General features: G+C 41.2%; 1 protein-coding gene across 7 annotated transcripts in view; it reads left to right on the forward strand.

Annotated features, from left to right (window-relative positions):
- The window catches only part of C12H11orf65 (chromosome 12 C11orf65 homolog), a 152,594-nt gene that overhangs the window by 59,787 nt on the left and 73,334 nt on the right, over positions 1-19,473 (forward strand). For 4 of the 7 annotated variants that reach the window (XM_009187206.4, XM_003910649.5, XM_021926510.2 and 1 more), the window contains 3 exons: positions 5,034-5,204; positions 12,143-12,198; positions 14,861-15,281. In XM_009187206.4, coding sequence (XP_009185470.2) covers positions 5,034-5,204; positions 12,143-12,198; positions 14,861-15,015 — 382 coding nt within the window. In that variant the 3' untranslated portion in view covers positions 15,016-15,281. Of the gene's footprint in view, positions 1-5,033; positions 5,205-12,142; positions 12,199-14,860; positions 15,282-19,473 lie in introns of those variants that run through there. The other 3 variants (XM_021926511.2, XM_021926512.2, XM_021926513.2) reach the window with 1 other exon arrangement.

Below are 19,473 nucleotides of genomic sequence, written 5' to 3' on the forward strand. Positions count from 1 at the left end.
TGCTGAAGTGCCATTACAGTACCAGCTGCGAGACAGCATCTGGGTAAATAAACACAGGAAAGAAGAAGTAAAATGCATATTGTTTTTCAATGCACATGAAAAATAATATGCATTTTACTTCTTTCCTGTGTTTGTTTACCTTAACACAATCCACATCTGTAGCTGAGCTCTGTATTTCTAATTATATGGGCATTTCTGTATCAAACTCAACAGTTCCAAAACTGAATTTCTGATCTTCCCCATCATAAAAGTTGCTTATTCTCAGTATTCCTTCTGGTCTCAGCTTATGACACCACCATTTAGCCAGTCATCCAAGCCAGAAACAGAGGGCTTGCCCTAGATTTCTCACTCTTATTAGTGCCTACAGGTAATCTGTCATCAAGTCCTATTAATTCCACTTCCAAAGTATCTCCCAAATCTGATCTTTTCTTTCATTCTCCACTGTAACATCTCATTTTTCATCTAACTTCTGATTAGTTTCCTAGTCTCTAGTCTCTTCGTCTTGTCTGTATAAACACTAAACTCTGTAGAAACACTGTTTCTTTTTCTTTTTTTTTTTTTTGAGACGGAGTCTTGCTCTGCTGCCCAGGCTGGAGGGCAGTGGCCGGATCTCAGCTCACTGCAAGCTCCGCCTCCTGGGTTCACGCCATTCTCCTGCCTCAGCCTCCCGAGTAGCTGGGACTACAGGCACCGCCACCACGCCCAGCTAGTTTTTTGTATTTTTTTTTTTTAGTAGAGACGGGGTTTCACCATGTTAGCCAGGATGGCCTTGATCTCCTGACCTCGTGATCCGCCCCATCTCGGCCTCCCAAAGTGCTGGGATTACAGGCTTGAGCCACCGCGCCCGGCTGAAACACTGTTTCTAAGAAATAATTTCCTTACTTAAAACGTGTTAAGGGCTCCCCATTACCTACACCCCCCATGATATTTCCTCTCCCTAGAGTGCTCAGCTGCATGACAACGACATCTTCATCTTTTGATACTTGGCCCAAGTATCTCCTTCTGAAACCTTCCCTTACCCACCTAGACACAATTAGGTACTTCCTTTTGATGTGCCCCATGGATCTTTTATATACTCATTGGTCACATTTTTGCAATTAACTGTGTATTTGTCTGCCACCTTCACTAGACTTTGAGTCCCTACAGAGCAGAGACTCTGTTCCATTTATCAGCACAGGATCTCAGACATAGTTCATGTTTAATGAATATATGTTGCTTATAGAATAAATAAATGAATGAATGATATTTTTGACAGGATGTTCCATTTCCTTTTCATAGAGTTGCAGGGAGCGAATAAGAAATTTACTTTGTGTGCTTTGTTCATTTATGGCATTTAAGCACTCTTCATTCTGACTGTTGCTGAGAATCAGTAATGAACAAAATCAACAAAATTTTGATTTTTTTCCCCCTATCTTACTAAAAGAATTCTGGCTTTTAAATCTTGTCCCTTCCTGTGTCCTATAGATCTTAGCTTTCCTCAACCTCTTTTGCAACTTAAGCTTTGATTCTTCCTAGGTCTTTGTTGTTTTAACTTCTCTTTCTGTCGTGACATTTAGACAAACATTTCTTATAATGTTTTTTCCCTCTAAATTTCCTAGTTTGGAAAGAATTTAAGATCGTGTTAAAGTAAATACAACTAAAAATATATTGCAAAATTACCCATGAAGACAAAGTTTATGTCTTTTTTTCTTTTTTCCAGAAAGAGTCTTGCTCTGTTGCCTAGGCTGGAGTACACTGGCACCATGCCATCTCACTGCAACCTCCACCTCCGGGTTCAAGCATTCTCCTGCCTCAGCCTCCTGAGGACCTGGGGCTACAGCTACATGCCACCACACCCAGCTAACTTTTGTAGTTTTAGTAGAGCCTGGGTTTCACCATGTTGGCCAGGCCAGCCTCAAACTCCTGACCTCAAGTGATCTGCCCACCTTGGGCTCTCAAAGTTCTGGGATTACAGGCATGAGCCACCACACCAGCCAATTTTGTGTCTTTTAAAAAAATCACTAGTTTGTTTATAAAACAAATTATGTTTATAAAGTGATCTTTTATTTCTGATCACTCTATTTGAAACACTGTTGCTGCTTGCAAACCTGTTATTTTATCAATATACCATTTAATTATAATAGTAACTAATTTTAGAAGAGTTCAAAATCTGAGAATTAAATTATTTGAACAATTATTATGAATCTCTTGAAAACAGAGTGCATTTTATTCTTCCCTAATAAGAGAAAAAAGATATCTGAATTGTTATATATCACTGTTGAAAAAAGATTAAGAGGCCAGGCACAGTGGCTCACGCCTGTAATCCTAGCACTTTTGGGAGGCAGAGGCGGGCAGATCACTGGAAGTCAGGAGTTTGAGACCAGCCTGGCTAACATGGTGAAACCCCTCTCTATGAAAAATACAAAAATTAGCCAGGCATGGTGGTGCGCTCCTGTGATCCCAGCTACTTGGAAGGCTGAGGCAGGAGAACTGCTTGAACCCAGGAGGCAGAAACAGTGAGCCAAGATCTCGCCACTGCACTCCAGCCTGAGCAACAGAGCATTTGCTGTCATGGATCATTATCCATTTAAAATCTGATGAAGTCGAAATTTCATGAGGGCAAGGATGTATCTTCTCACTGTTAATAGCCCTACCACCCAATACAATGTCAACCTATGGTACACAGCTTACTGTGTACCAGTCATTGTTCTAAATGCTTTACATAGATTTACACTTCTTTTTTTTTATTATTTTAAAAAATTTGGGGGGTTGGGCTCAGTGACTCACACCTGTAATCACAGCACTTTGGGAGGCTAAGGTGGGCAGATCACAAGGTCAGGAGTTCGAGACCAGCCTGGCCAATATGATAAAACCCTGTCTCTACTAAAAATACAAAAATTAGCTGGGCGTGGTGGCACACACCTGTTGTCCCAGCTACTTGGGAGCCTGATGCAGGAGAATTGCTTGAACCCAGGAGGCGGAGGTTGCAGTGAGCTGAGATCACATCACTGCACTCCAGCCTGGGTAACAGAGTGAGACTCCATCTCAAAAAAAAAAAAAAAAAATTGTAGAGACAGGTTGTCCCTATTTTGCCCAGGCTGGTCTTGAACTCCTGGGCTCAAGGGAGTGTCCTGCTTTGGTCTCCTGAAGTGCTGGGATTGCGGCCATAAGCCACCATCCGTGCCCATCCCATATGGATTTATACTCCTAAACCTCTCAAGAATGCTAGGAGGAAGTAGTGTTATGATTACTTTTTTTTTTTTTTTTTTTTTTTTATAAGAGATAAGGCCTCGCTCTGTTACCCAGCTGGAGTGCAGTAGTGCAATCATAGCTGACTGCAGCCTTGAACTTCGGGGCTCAAACAATTCTCCCACCTAAGCCTCCCCAGTAGCTGGGACTACAGGCATGTGCCACTGTGCCTGGCTAATTTTTTTATTGTTTGTAGAGATGGGGTCTCACTATGTTGTCCAGGATATTCTTAAACTTCTGGCTTCAAGTGATCCTTCCGCCTTACCCTCCCAAAGTGCTGGGATTATAGGCATGAGCCACCACACCTGGTCCTGATTACCATTTTAAGGAAGAGGTCAGTGAGGCCCAGAAAGGCTAGGTTATTTAGCAAAGATTATATAACACAGAACCAAGATTCACATCCAGATAATTTGATACCAGAGTCTTACTCCATATCACCACTATGCTGTTTCCTAATCAATGAGTGTTTAATTAATACACGAATACAACTTCATAACAGGTGACCCTTTAAAATGGCTACCAATGTAGATCTTAAACACCAAAAAAATGTTTTGATGATCTCAGTAAGGACTACTAACTTCTGTCTAGTTACTCAGCTCATTATCAGTGAATATGTTATTTTATGTGTTCAGATCTTTTAAGACAGGCAGTGCTGCAGAAGGAGGCTGAACTTAAGACTAAGGGTCTGAATACTGGCTCTCACAAGTATTTACTGCTACATGATCTTGAAAATTTCTTTACACATTTTTTAAATTATTAATCAAGATGAGGGTCTCTCTGTAGCCCAGGCTGGTCTCAAACTCCTGGCCTCAAATGATCCTCCTGCCTCAGTCTCCCAAAATGTTGGAATTACAGGCTTGAGCCACTGTACCCGGCCTTGAACAATATTTTAACTTCTTCAGGTCTCAGTTTCTTTATCTCTAAAAGGGGACTAAAAATAGCTGCCACAAATGGCTGTGTCTTTTCTTCTTTCTTTCTTTTTTTTTTTTTTTTTTTTTGAGACTGAGTCTTGCTCTTGTCGCCCAGGGTGGAGTGCAATGGCACGATCTCAGCTCACTGCAACCTCTGCCTTTGAGGTTCAAGCAATTCTCCTGCTTCAGCCTCCCAAGTAGCTGGCATTACAGGGGCCAGTCACCACACCCGGCTAATTTTTGTATTTTTGGTAGAGACGGGGTTTTGCCATGTTGGCCAGGCTGGTCTCGAACTCCTGACTTCATGATCCACCTGCCTCGGCCTCCCAAAGTTCTGGGATTATAGGTGTGAGCCACTGCGCCGGGCCTGGCTGTGTCTTTTTAAAGAGAATTAAATAAGAATGTACGAAAAGTACCTGGCACAAATAAAATAGTATATGTTTTCCCTTTACCTCTTCCTCTCTTTCCTTTTTTCACTTTCCTTCCTTCTTTATCTGCTATTAGCCCCTTGATTTTGTAAAATTTCCTTAACTCCTCTAAGATTTATTTCCTCACCTATAAACTGAGTAGGTTAGTTATTTAGTTTCTAAGACCCTTTCCACTCTATAATTCTAATATTCAACAATTTAATAATTTAGTTTTTCCTTGTATCATAAAAATGCAACTTATTGAGGGGTGATTTGAAGTTAGTGTGGTTGATTAAGTTGTGTTTTTTCCCCCAAAAGATCCCATCACATAGATCTTGGTTTAGATGCATCTGAATTATATAGGATGAAAACTTTATTCAGTATGCAAATAGTTTTAATATGTAAATAACAACAATATATATCGCCTGTATCTACTTGTTATCTCCTATTTCAGAAGATTTATGTCTCTTCCCTTTCCTCTATGTAGGTACTACTCAGGAAGTCTGGAGGCTAAGTCAACACATCGTGAAACTCTAGGACTAATTCACACTGCAACAAAGGGGCTGATTAGAGCTTTTGAAGATGGTGGGATAGATTCTGTGATGGAATGGGAAGTGGATGAAGTGCTGAACTGGACAAACACACTGAACTTTGATGAGTAAGTACATGTTGCTATTCTTGGGGAACAAGGGCAGTCATCATATATTTTTCTAACATTTCCTATTTCCGTGTTGAATCTTGGGGCCACAAATAATCTTCAAAGAAAAAAATCCGGAGTATAATTTGTCTAGAAAGAACAGAAGAAAAAATGAGGGGTAAAAAATGACTGATACAAAAATAGTAAACAAAAAATTAGACTTAGGGCTCTTTATTCCTAGACTTTATTCTTATGCCTTAGTCTGCTTTGCTTCTTACTTTGGGATTTAGAAAAAAGGCTAAGAGCATGAAATTAATAATACAAAGGTTTTCTTTCATCTGTATTCCCTAACCTTTCTGTATGAGACACTAAAACGTTATAATTTTTCAGCGATGTACTGTGGCCTTTGGAAAACATTTTAAAGATTTCTTTTGTAGTGGAAATATTTAATGTAGCCCCATTAAGGAAATGCAATCAAAACCATAATGAGATACCACTTCATACCTACTAGGAGAGCTATAATTAAAAAGACAGATAATAAAACGTGTTTGCAAGAATGTGGAGAAATTGGAACTCTTATACACTGTTAATGGGAATGTGCAATGGTGCAGCCACTTTGGAAAACAATCTGGCAGTTCCTCAAATGGTTAAACACAGAGCTGCCATGTGATCCAGCAGCTCCACTCCTAGATATATACCCAAGAGAAGGGGAAATACACGTCCACACAAAAACCTGTGCATGAATGTTCATAGCAGCATTAGTCATAAATAGCAAAAAAGCAGAAATACTCCAAATGTCCATCACCTGATGAATTGCTAAATGAAATATGGTAGATCTACACAATAGAATATTATTCCACAAAAAAAATAAGTGGCCTGGGCGTGGTGGCTCATGCCTGTAATCCCAGCACTTTGGGAGACCATGGTGGGCAGATTGCTTGAGCCCAGCATTTGAGACTAGCCTGGGTAACATAGCAAGACTCCATCTCTACAAAAAATAAATAATTATCCAGGCCTGGTGGTGCACAACTGTAGTCCCAACTACTCAGGAGGCTGAGGTGGGAGGATCTCTTGAGCCAGGAGATAGATGCTGCAGTGAGTCATGATCACAATACTGCACTCCAGTCTGAGTGACAGAGTGAGACCCTGTCAAAAAAAAAAAAAAAAGGCCAAGTGTAATGGCTCACGCCTGTAATCCCAGCACTTTTGGAGGCCGAGATGGGAGGATTGATTGAACCCAGGAGTTTGAGACCAGCCTGGGAAACACAGTGAAACCACGCCTCTATTAATAACAGAAAAAATAAATTAAGTTCTGATATCTGCCATGACATTGATGAATCTGCTAAGTAAAAGAAGCCAATCACAAAGGGTCACACGTTATTTTATTTATATGAAATGTCCAGAACAGGCAAATCTGTAGAGACAGAAAGTAGATTAGTGGTTTCCTGGGGCTGGAGAATTAACTAGGGGGAAGGGGAGGTGGTGGCTATGGGGTGCAGGGTTTCTTTTTGAGGCAATGAAAATGATTGAAAATTCATTGTGGGCCAGGCGTGGTAGCTCACGCCTGTAATCCCAGCACTTTGGGAGGCCGAGGCGGGTGGATAATTTGAGGTCAGGAGTTCAAGACCAGCCTGACCAACATGGTGAACTGCTGTCTCTACTAAAAATACAAAAAGTGGTCAGGCGTGGTGGTGGGCGCCTGTAATCCCAGCTACTCGGGAGGCTGAGGCAGGAGAATCGCTTGAACCTGGGAGGCGGAGGTGGCAGTGAGCTGAGATCGCTCCATTGCCCTCCAGCCTAGGCAACAGGAGTGAAACTCCATCTCAAAAAAAAAAAAGAAAAGAAAAGAAAGAAAAGACAAGAAAAGAAAATAAGAAAATTCATTGTGGTGGTGGATGCACAACTCTAAAAATATTATACTAAAAGCCACTGGATATTATACTTCAAATGGGGGAATTGTATGGTATATGAATTATACCTCAATAAAGCTGCTTAAAATGTTCAATATTTACTCAACTACAATAAAGAATGTGGATACTGCATGAATGAAGAGGCAGAAAAATTTAAATGGAGATGGTGTAAATAAAGAAATGTCAGAAAACAGAAGAAATCAGTAAAAATGAGATAGGAAAATGGGGTAGGGAAAATCAAGGTAATGGTCATTGAACAATAGAGCATGAAAAAAAGCCAGAGGAAGCAGAGGAGAGAATAATGATGCAAGGAAAGATAAATGAAGAAAAAGGGGGAAGAATGATAAAGGACAAAGGAAAATCAAAACAAGAATAAAAGAAAAAAGAAGATACTGATGAGAAGGATAGATCAGAAAATAATAAGGACAAGATAAAAAATAAAGGACTAAGTATCCATAGTAGATGCTTTAAAATATTTTTAAATAAGAAGAAATTGCTATGATTCAATAACCCCAACATTTTATGCAGACCTGAGTCTTGAGATTCCCTACAGACAGCACGTCTGTAGTTTCTGGGACACTGAACAAATTGCAGATGGTAATAATGATGGAAGAAATGACAGCCAAATAAAGGACCTGGAATGCCTTGCTTTTACTTTTCTTCCTAAGAGTAAAAATTGCTGGATGGAGAAGACAGGGAAGAAAGGGAAAGAGAGGTAGGGGAGGTCCATTTTGAATGAGTTTCCCAGGACTGGATAGAGAATTTTCTCAGGTGAGCTTTTGAAATCCTGCTCTGCCTTTCCCTTGGCTGATTCAAGCTAAGGGCCGGCAAACAAGTACAAAAAATTCATACCAGATATTCTATATTCTGTCATTACTGTAATATAAAAAGAATAAAACCACTGAGTTCAAAGGAAAGAAAAAATAGGCATCTGGGTCCACGTAAGACTTTCCCCGTCATCATTGCTAAGTGATAATAGGTGAAGTCTTAATGGCTTCCCTTTAAAAAACGAAAAACAGCTGGGCGTGGTGGCACACACCTGTAATCCCAGCACTTTGGGAAGCCGAAGCGGGTGGATCATGAGGTCAGGAGATCGAGACCATCCTGGCTAACACAGTGAAACCCCGTTTCTACTAAAAATACAAAAAATTAGCCGGGCGAGGTGGTGGTCGCCTGTAGTCCCAGCTACTCGGGAGGCTGAGGCAGGAGAATGGCGTGAACCCAGGAGGCGGAGCTTGCAGTGAGCCGAGTTCACGCCACTGCACTAAAGCCTGGGGATCTCAGAGCGAGACTCCGTCTCAAAAACAAAAACAAAAAACAAAACAAACAAAAAACAGAATAAACCAGTAAGACTTGAAGCGATTTCTTCATAGCATGTAGGAGTGGGATGGATATACCTAGCTTTCAGATGATAAGAGCAACTGAAAATTTCCATTTAAAAAAATGCAAATACCTTGTTTCCAAGTTATGTATAACTTCTATCAGTTTATTTTCTAAGCTGAGGATACTTGTAATTTTGTACCATCAATGTGAACCTTAGCAAAGTTTTACATTGAGCCTTGAACAACAAACATTTCAGATGAAATTTCAAGTGTGATTATCTGGGTATATTTCAGTAGCACTACTTGGCCACAAACACTGATTATCTCAGTAAGACTAAACTTTGCAAAGGCCTTCTCCTAGCTAACTGCAGACATTAGGCATTAGCCCCTTCTTTCCAGCGCATTTATGGTCTCCACAGTCTACTACTCCGTTTGACCTTTGTAGACCTCTAGATAGTTGTAACTGGCTTGGGGTGACATCTTGTTTGATGAAAATTTAAAAGTCTGACATTTGTCCCTTCTAGAGAATTGGTAACCCCTAATTCCTTGGAAAGTATCCTTTAAAGTCTATGGACATTTTTCTATAGTTGGACAATTAGAATGGCATAGATGCCTTGAACACTGATATTTAGTGATAACAGCCAGTTTCTCCCCAAAGGCTTTTGTGCTAGTGTGTTACGACAGACCGATGCTCTCCTGAGATGAAGCCATGTCCATCTTCAGATGTGTACTGCAACTATTAACCGAACATTATTATTATCATTTGGAAGAATGGATAGAGCCAGTTTCACTTGTGGACTCAAACACACTAATGAGTACTGTTGCAAATTCCTGTATCCAGAGCTATGTTACTGCAGATGTTTAGAAACTAGAACAGTCCTCACATCACCATCACGGAGTTATGCACAATGCCACAGGACAGCTACCGTGGCTCTTGCTGGCATTCATGCATTCATCCGAATGGATATTCAGATGGTCCTCTTCCAGGATCATCATGTTTTTCAAACAGCAAGTGAATTGTGACATACCTATTAAGCAATCACCAGCTAGAAAATACTAAGTAATTTCCTGATATTCTGTTAGTGAGAGCTCTGTGCCTATGTCTGTTACGGATAGTATCTATATCTGAAGCTGCTCCTTTGATTTCTAAGATATGTAGTTTTGTGACCTCTCTGGCTAGGGACTTTTTCTGAGCTCTTAAAGTGTTAAATTTGTAATTTAACAAAGGGATTCATTGTAGAGTCCACACACACTTGATTCTGTAACTATTTTCTAAAAATTTCTACAAATTTCTTAGTGAGAAAGATCAGCTGTGTGATATAAACAGCATGGTAATGCTATCATCAGACTTGCTTCTCTGTCTGTAAAACTTAGATTTTTGTAAAACTTAGATTTCTTATCAATTACTGCTGGTATGTTCTTTATGTGAAGTTCTTTTTAAAATAATGGAATAAAAGTCATGTGCTAATCTTGGATAAAGCAGGGACAGTGATGGGCCTAGCTATGGTATGTGTTTGTGCCCCAGATTGTCAGGGCTCAGCATACTATCGATCAAGGTCTTTTATCTTGGTTTCTTGAAGGTGGTGGCATGAAAGTCTTTTCTGTGTATAAATCCAAGCAAGCAGGGTGAGTCTTTATAGTGCTCCTGAGCAACCACTGAAAGCTCAAAGTCTGCTAAAATTTAAGGTCAAACCAAACTGAATTGCCTACTGAGAGATTGTGGAAGGAGTTTATACCACCTGCTCTTGTCCTGCATCCTTTCATTTAAGTCACCCGGCAGTATCCTATTTAAGGCCATTGAAGGAAGTTCGCAGAGCACCAAGGGGTAGCAGTAGTGAGAAGGAGCCAAATTCAGACACATCTGATTGTAATTAAATACTGTTGGACAGGCCAGGTTCAGTGGCTCATGTCTATAATCCCAGCACTTTGAGAGGCCAAGGTAGGTGGATCACTTGAGCCCAAGAGTTCAAGACCAGCCTGGTCAAAATACCGAGACCCCATCTCTACAAAAAATTAAAAAGTTAGCCAGGTGTGGTGGCATGCACCTGTGGTCCCATCTATTCAGGAGGCTGAAGCAGGAGGATCACTTGAGCCCATGAGTTTAAGACTGCAGTGACCCATGATGGCACCAGTGCACTGCAGCCTGGGAGACAGAGTGAGACCTTGTCTCTATAAAAAGAAGTATTAAATACTGTTGGAAGTATATACCTTCCTACTGCAAAAAACTTCAGGAGCCCAGGGTTGACAGAAGTAAAAAGAATTCAAATGGAATAAATAATTAGAAAATCACAGTGTCACTTTGGGAGGCCAAGGCAGGTAGATCACCGGAGGTCAGGAGTTCGAGACCACCCTGGCCAACATGGTGAAAACCGGTCTCTACTAAAAATACAAAAATTAGCCGGGCGTGGTGGCAGGCGCCTGTAATCCCAGCTATTGGGAGGCTGAGGCAGGAGAATTGCTTGAACCCGGGAGGCAGAGGTTGCAGTGAGCCGAGATCACGCCATCGCACTCCAGCCTAGGGGACAAGAGCGAGATTTCATCTCAAAAAAAAAAAAAAAAACACAAAGAAAAAGAAAAGAAAATCACAGTGTTTTCTGAATTACATGACAACTTTTTTTGCTTCTTTTTTTGAGATCTTGCTCTGTCACCCAGGCTGGAGTGCAGTGGCGCCATCTCAGCTCACTGCAAGTTCCACCTTCCAGGTTTTAGGCCGTTCTCCTGCCTCAGCCTCCCGAGTAGCTGAAACTACAGGCGTGCACCACCATGCCTGGCTAATTTTTTGTATTTTTAGTAGAGATGGGGTTTTACCATGTTAGCCAGGGTGGTCTCAATATCCTGACCTCGTGATCCACCTGCCTCGGCCTCCCAGAGTGCTGGGATTACAGGCGTGAGTCACCACACCGGGCCAATTACATGACGATTCTAATTCTCCACCTCTCTGTGCTAGCTCCTTTTCAGCACCTACTGTAACCAAATCCTGACCTGATTTTTTGATTAAAGTGGGTGCAGTTGTAAAGGCAGCTTAGGAAAGTGGAATATGGAGCCTAAGGTGAAGTAAGTCTTAGGAAACCTGCCTCTTGGTGCTTTCCATCATCCTCACAGAAGGTCGTACCTTGTTCTTCCCTATTCCACCTCTTCTCAGGCAACCCTGTTCTCTCTATTTTCAGTCTCTGTTCAGGAGCTAAGGTGACAGCTGCATTTACCCTACCTGAATGTATCTCTTACGTGTTCTGGACACTGAAAAGACAGCACTGCTGTTCTAATGAGCTCAGAAACTAGACACTTTAAATTTCCCTTCATATATCAGAGACAGTGGATCTGGCAATCCAGAACCAAGGAGAAAGTTTTTGTTGTTGTCTCCAGGAGAGTCTTCTGCCCATGCTTTAAATTTAGATGTTATTAATTAACATCTTCGTAAACACTCAGCTGAGGACATGATTTTGCAGGAATTCATAGGATAAAATGAGGAGGCATGCTAGAGGGAGGTGAAAGAACACTAAGTATGGCAGATGGTGGGCACCATTTTTATACCTCCTTCAACTCCTTGTCCTGAAGGTTCTTAGCTGGATGTGAGCTACTAGGAGGTGGGAAAGTCATGAGAATTACACATGGAGGCTAGTGAACATGCCATCATTAATCTAAGATTTCTCAAAAGAATTTTAGACGTAGTCTAAGTATGTACTAATGAATCGGTTTAATTTAATGAATGCTCACATAATGTGCTTAGGTACATTGCCAGCTGGAAGGAAATTGCTACAAGCAACTCTTCGGCTAATTTCAAAGGTAGGTGATTTTTAGCAGTACCTTATAGGAAATTCTCGTGAACAAAAAATGCATTCCACACACGTATTTCTAGGCATTTAACCTTTCAGTAATCTGCATAGTATATAAATTTAGATGCATTTGTCAAGTCATTTTTACCTTTGTATGTAAGATTGCTATTTGGGAATAGAGGGAAATGTCCTATATTATTTAAGGTTGAATAAAATGATTTTAAAAATATGAATCCTTTTTTTTTTTTTTTGAGACGGAGTCTCACTCTGTCGCCGAGGCTGGAGTGCAGTGGTGCAATCTCGGCTCACTGCAAGCTCCACCTCCCGGGTTCATGCCATTCTCCTGCCTCAGCCTGACTGCAGGTGCCCACCATCACGCCCAGCTAATTTTTTGTATTTTTAGTAGAGATGGGGTTTCACCATGTTAGCTAGAACAGTCTTGATCTCCTGACCTTGTGATCTGACTGCCTCGGCCTCCCAAAGTGCTGGGATTACAGGCGAGAGCCACTGCACGTGGCCAAAATATGAATCCTATTTTAAAAGTTACTAGTCAGGCACGGTGGCTCACACCTGTAATCCCAGCACTTTGGGAGGCTGAGGCAGACGACTCACTTGAGGTCAGGAGTTCAAGACCAGCCTGGCCAACATGGTGAAACCCTGACTCTACTAAAAATACAAAAATTAGCTGGGCATGGTGGCAGATGCCTGTAATCTCAGATACTCTGGAGGCTGTGGTAAGAGAATTGTTTGAACAGGGAGGTGGAGGTTGCGGTGAGCCAAGATTGCACCACTAAACTCCAGCCTGGGTAACAGAGGGAAAAAAAAAAACAGTTACTTATAGTTTTAGTAATGATTTTTCATGAGCAGACTTCATTTGGTAAAATAAATGCCTCAAAATGTTGAAAATAGTTTTTAGATTCTAGGCCACTATTGTTCTGCCAGTAGTTAGCAGTACTGAAATGCTGAAAGTGAAAGCCAGCATGTTGAAGAAGAGTGTCATCAGACCCCAGAAACGCCAATAATTTTAACATAGCCAAAGCCTCATGATGGTGTATGAGTTCTGTCCTAGTAGCAGATAGGAGAAGCAGTAAAGCAAAGAGGTTAGGATTGTGGAGTTTTTTGTTTGTTTGTTTGTTTTTGTTTTTGTTTTGAGACAGGGTCTCACTCTGTTGCCCAGGCTGGAGTGCAGTGGCCCAGATCTCAGTTCACTGCAGCCTCTGCCTCCCAGGCTCAAACGATTCTCCCACTGCAGCCTCCTGGGTAGCTGGGACCATAGGCACACACCACCATGCCCAGCTAATTTTTGTATTTTTGTCAAGATGGGATTTTGCCATGTTGCCCAGGCTGGTCTTGAACTCTTGGACTCATGTGATCTGCTCATCTTGGCTTCCCAAAGGATTGTGGAGTCTTGATTCAGAGTGGCTGGGTTTGATTTTTGGCTCCACTCTTTACTGGCTGTATGATCTTGGGCAAGTTACTAGCTCAGTTTCCTCATCGGTAAAATAATAACAGTAGTACCTGGCACATAGGTTGTGAGAAAATGAGATAATCATGCTCAGAGCTTAGAATAGTCCCTATCTCATAATGCATACTCCATAACTATGAGCTATCCTTAGTATTTACCAGTCCACCTATTTCCAGCTCATTGCCACCCACTCAGCCCAAGTTGCCTTCATCCCTCTACAGGCTTCTGCAATAGCCTCCAAACCAGTGCCTCTCCATTCCCTTCCTGCACAGTAGATAGTGATCTTTTACATATTTAAATCAGCACAGAGACCCAGCACAGTGGCTCATGCCTATAATCCCAGCACTTTGGGAGGCCAAGTTTGGAGGATTGCTTGAGGCAAAGAGTTCAAGACCAGCCTGGGCAACAGAGAGAGACTCTCACTCTACAAAAAATAGAATGTCAGCAGGGCATGGTGGCATGCATCTGTAGTCCTTGCTACTTGGGAAGCTGAGGCGGGAGAATCGTTTGGGCCCAGGAGGTGGAGGCTGTGTGATTGTGCCACTGCACTCCAGCCTAGACAACAGAAGTGAAAGATATAGGATGGTAGTTGAAAGGAGCACAAGAGCAAGTGAAAATTATTTTAAGTAGTGGAGATTTACATAACTGCAGTCAGTGAAGGTGATACGTTGAAGATGTTGGCATTAGAAAAGAGGAGAATGTGTGTCACTTCTTCAAGAAGCAAGAGAAGATTTAGAAACATGAGCTCTTGAGAGGAAAAGGGCATCTCTCCCTTTGTGAATAAAGAAGTTAGCTAATAGTTAATTACAGAGCACCAACTAAATGCCAGATGCTCTAAGTTCTTTACATGCACTGTCACATTTAATTCTTGCAGGAATATGATGAAGCAGGTGCAGTTATTATCCCCATTTTACAGATGAGAACACTAAGACTTAGGTTAAATAATTTGTCCCAAATTACACAGTTAGTTACTAGTAGATCAGACCTAAAACCCAGGTCCTGCAGAGCCTTTTGTAGGGATGGACAGTGATATGTGGGAGTGAAAGTGGGATGAACTCAGAAATTTGGAGCATTTCTGGTTTCAGGTGAAGATATTTGCTTTAAGAGTGATGAAAAGGAATGTGGAACAGACTGACACACAGTAGCATTTTGAATGAACATCTTATTATATCTGGTATCTTTCTAATCATTTGTCACTTCTCTTTAGGATTCAGGTTTGATGAAGCACAGAAAAACATATATGACTATGGAGGAGATATATCAAAAATGCAAATGGGAACACCAGATCATACTTATTGTGAAAATGTTTATCAAGAACCAAATGTAACTAGATTAACGCCTGATTCTACTTATGGACTATAAAGTACTTTATTTCTATTCTGAGTTATAGACCTTTGAGCCCTCCATCCATCAGTTATAGTCAAGGGATAGTGTATTCTGACTGGAATAACTTGTGTATATATTCTGGGCACAGAATCTAGCTCAGTTAAGTAAGGAAAATTGAGCAGAAGTAGAACACTGGACTGAATACAATGATCATGGCAAATATAGAAATTGTTCCTAGTATTCTGAGAAACTGTAGTATTCTAACAGTTACACTTAAGTAAAGAGACTACATTTAGGTGCAAGAAGCTTCAGACTGATTATTTTGCATGTTTACTTGAGGCATTTAGTGCAATCACGGAAGGCAGAGCTTTCGGTCCCTTTATCCCATATCCAAGTGTGCCTTGCTTCTTCCCCCATCTCTCACTTTTATCCTCTCATTACTCCGTTTTTTTTCTTCACTGAACTTTTTTCTTTCTTCCTCTTGATTCTCTGTCTGCTTACTCATTATAGTTGTCTTTGCAATTCTGTTTCTCTCATACTTAGTTACTGCCTATTTTATGTCATAGTTATTTCTTTCGTTTCTTTTGTAATGTTGTTTATCTTTCCTTGTTTACATTTTTCTCTTTACTTGCTTTCATCAATGTTGCGCTTTCCTTTTTTCATTTTCCTTTCTAGATCATTCCCCTAATCTCAGTTTTTTGGGGCCTACGATTTGCCTTCACTACTCTGCATGCAATACAATTCTTTGGATTCCCGTTCCCTTTCTTCCAGGTTAGAGCAATGAATTAGTTTTTTATCACTGCATAATAAATTACCCCAAGACAGCAGCTTAAAGCACCAAAAGTTTTTATCTCGTTCAGTTTCTGAGGGTTAGGAAACTGGGAGTGGTTTAGTTGGGTGGCTCTGGCTTGAAGTCTCTCAGGAGGTTGCAATAAAGATTTTGGCCAGGGCTGCAGTCAGCTGAAAGCTTGACTGGGTTGGAGAATCTGCCTACAAGACGGCACACGTGAACAGTTGTTGGCAGGAGGCCTCAATTCCTTGATACATAGACCTCCCCATAGGATAGCTTGAGTGCCCTCATAACATGGCTGAGCAAGCAACCTGAGAGAGAGAGAGAGAGAGCAAGGAGGAAGCCACAATGCCTTTTAAGACCTAGACTCAGAGGCCACACACCATCCCTTCTGCCCTATTCTATTAATTAGAAATGCATCAAGTCCAGCCTATACTTATGGAGAGGGGAATTAAGCTCTATCTCTTAAAAGGAAAACTATCACAAAATTTGTGAATACATTTAAAATCAACACAAAGAGAAAAGGAACAATTTTATTGGTTCCTTTCAAAGGAAACCATAAGACATTGGTACAGATAGTTTATTTAGGAGATGATCCCAGAAAACACAAATTAGAAATTAGAGAATTAGAAATTAGAGAAATTAGAAATTAGAGAAATGGAAGGGAGAAAAGCCAAAAAACATTTGTGTTAAGAATGGGTTATTGCTGTGGGTATCCAGGCCTCAGTTTGCTAGGAATGCTCTGAGGAACCATACAGAATGCACTTCAGAATTGTCCTGCTAGTGGACGGAGAAACCAGGTATTTATCTACCAGCATGAGGAGCCAAACATGACCAGACAGCAATCATAGCTTTAGGTTCAGTGGAATCCTTATTGTGACCTCCAGGGGAGCCATTCCCTCACTGGATACAGGGAGGATAACATGTAACCAGTGGCTACATGGACTCAGTTCTGCTGAGTCTCAACTTGTAGGAACAAGAAGCACAAATTCCCAAGGGATCACTGAGAGTAGTGGTGAGAGGGGCCAACCTTATTTCCATCCCTTGGTTCTTGGACCCATATGTCATAACCCTATTTAAGTTATTTAGACAGAGCACCATATAATGGCCCTTGATTCAATGTATATATCAGATCCTGGAGGAAAATGCTCCAACCTAGCTGCATGTCCTACTCAAGCTAGAACCTTAGGTTACTCTTTAACAGGCCAATTTAACACTCTAATAGTTTCTGGATTGTGTGGCATATGATAGGACTAGTGTTTTCCATGGTCATATACTCATTTTTAAAATTTCTTTACTGTAAAATTGGTCCCTTGGTCAGAAAGCACATAATAGTAAATCATGCATTTTATAGGTCCTTAGATAGTGGTTCTGATAGAGCCACCATGGTCAAGAAAGGCAAATCCATACCTGGACCAAGTAGCAATCCCTGTTAGGAATGAATTACTGCAATGTCCAAATAAGAATGGGTCTGTTATAATCATGTTGCCACCAAATAACTGATTGGTCTTTTCAAATGATGGTGCCATATCAAGGCCAAGTGTCATTCAGCAGTGGAAGCAGCTAGATTAGTTTTTCTGAGAAAAGGCCCATGATTTTGGGCCCTTGGCTTCCATCCATGCCATCATGACTCTTCTGTACATGAGCTAATTGCATAAGGACTAGGGTGGCCAAGAGCATGTTGGCTGGCCCTCAGTGCCAAAGTCACCTTATCCATCTGGTGGTTCAGTGTGTCTTCTGTAGTGGATGCTCTCTGGTAAGCATAAAAGTGATAAGTGAAGATCCACACCTTATAAGTCAATCGTTATGACATTTCCCAGATTTCCTTGTCTCTGATCTGATTTTGCCCTTTCCGAGTTAAGTACCTGACCAATGAGTCAAACTGTTGGCCACTGCCCAAGAATCCATGTATATCTCTCCTTAAGGCTACTTCTTGCTCAATAAGAAGTGAATGACCAAGTATAGTGCTCAAAGCTTTGCCCACTAGGATTTTCCCTTACCACTGTTCTTTAGGGCTATACCTAAGTGGGGCTGTAGTAAGGCATCAATCCAGTTTTAGCTTGAGCCAACTCATTCATGAACAAGGCCCAAGTTCATAGGGAACTTCTCTACCTTGAGTGACGTACCATAGTATACCATAGTCAGTATCATCAGTGTGGGCTGAGAGAGAAGCATTTGGGCAACTGAATTAGGTGACGTTGAGATGAGGGCTCTTGCTGTGTAACTTACTTGTGCTTTTCAAATCTGCTGGAGATAATTCCCAAATGTCTCATGTAATGGGTATCTACTGTGTCTGCTAGATCTGACCATTCACAGCAAATAACCTTCCCCCATGAAATCTGTCAGATATTATCCCTTTTTGAGAAACTATATCCATGACTATTTACTCTCCAAGACATTCCATGTAACATTTATCACCAAGCCCTGCTTAAGGAGTAAGAAAGTAAAGCAGCTGGCCTGTGCTCCCTTCACCTTGTCAAGGGAACTTCTAGGTATATCTAATGTTATTTGTCCTTGTGTAGAAGTTCCTTAGCAGGCTGACCCTGAGTAAGGGTTACTTAAATAAACCCAGGAGCTATGGATTTCTGAGGCATGGCTTCCTGAAGAATGTTATTTAACCTATATGATTCCATGGGGTATCAAATTGAGACGTTTTGTGATTTAAATATCCCTGCTCTGTGTAATGCAAACCCACAAAACCTTTACTGGAGACCTAATCTGTTATTCTAGGCCAGATAACCCATGTTCAGTGTGGCTGAAGCTCCACAGTCCAGCTGTCCCAGACCTTTCTCTGCCTTTTCTGAGCCTCAATTCCCTGTATCATTGAAATTATTTGTAAAACTTCATACTGAATGAAATCTTTATGTGAGTCTGACATGACAATCCAATCTTTTGTTAGTTCACATACTAATATCATCACGTAAATACCTGCTGAATTCATGTATTTCATCTGTGCTGTCACAAACATAGACCATGCTACCATCATCTTTTGCTAACTGGTTTCTTTGACTCAGGTCTTGTTTTCCACACCACAGCCAAAGTGATCTTTCTAAATACAAATGTATTTAATTTTCTTCACTTAAAACACTTCAGTGTCACCTCATGGCAGCCAGGTTAAATCCAAACTTTTAAATATAGTTACAATGTCCTTGATGAGTGATATGGTTTGGATTTGTGTCCCCGCCCAAATCTCATGTAATTGTAATCCCCAGTGTTGGAGGAGGGGTCTGGTGGGAGGTGATTGGATCATGGGGGTGGGTTTCCCTCTTCCTGTTTTCATGATAGTGAGTTCTCACGAGATCTGGTTGTTTAAAAGTGTGTAGCGTGTCCCCTTTGCCCTCTTCCTCCTGCTCCAGCCTTGTAGGACTTGCCTGTTTCCCCTTCACCTTCTGTCATGATTGTAAGTTTCCTGAGGCCACCTCAGCCATGCTTCCTGTGCAGCCTGTGGAACCAGACCCAACTTAATCTCTTTTCTTTATAGATTACCCAGTCTCAGGTAGTTCTTTATAAGCAATGAGAGAACAGACTATTACAATGATCTTGCCCCTCTTCACCTCTCCAGACTCACCTTTCTCCACTTTCCATCCCCATACTATTAATATTCCATCATCTTCATTTGCACTCTATAACCCAGCCATATTGAAGTTTTCAGTTTTGTAAATGCACGATTCTGTCTTCCCACCAGCTGATTGCCCTGTATGAAA

Source organism: Papio anubis, chromosome 12, assembly GCF_008728515.1.
Source record: "Papio anubis isolate 15944 chromosome 12, Panubis1.0, whole genome shotgun sequence".
Classification (NCBI taxonomy): Eukaryota; Metazoa; Chordata; class Mammalia; order Primates; family Cercopithecidae; genus Papio; species Papio anubis.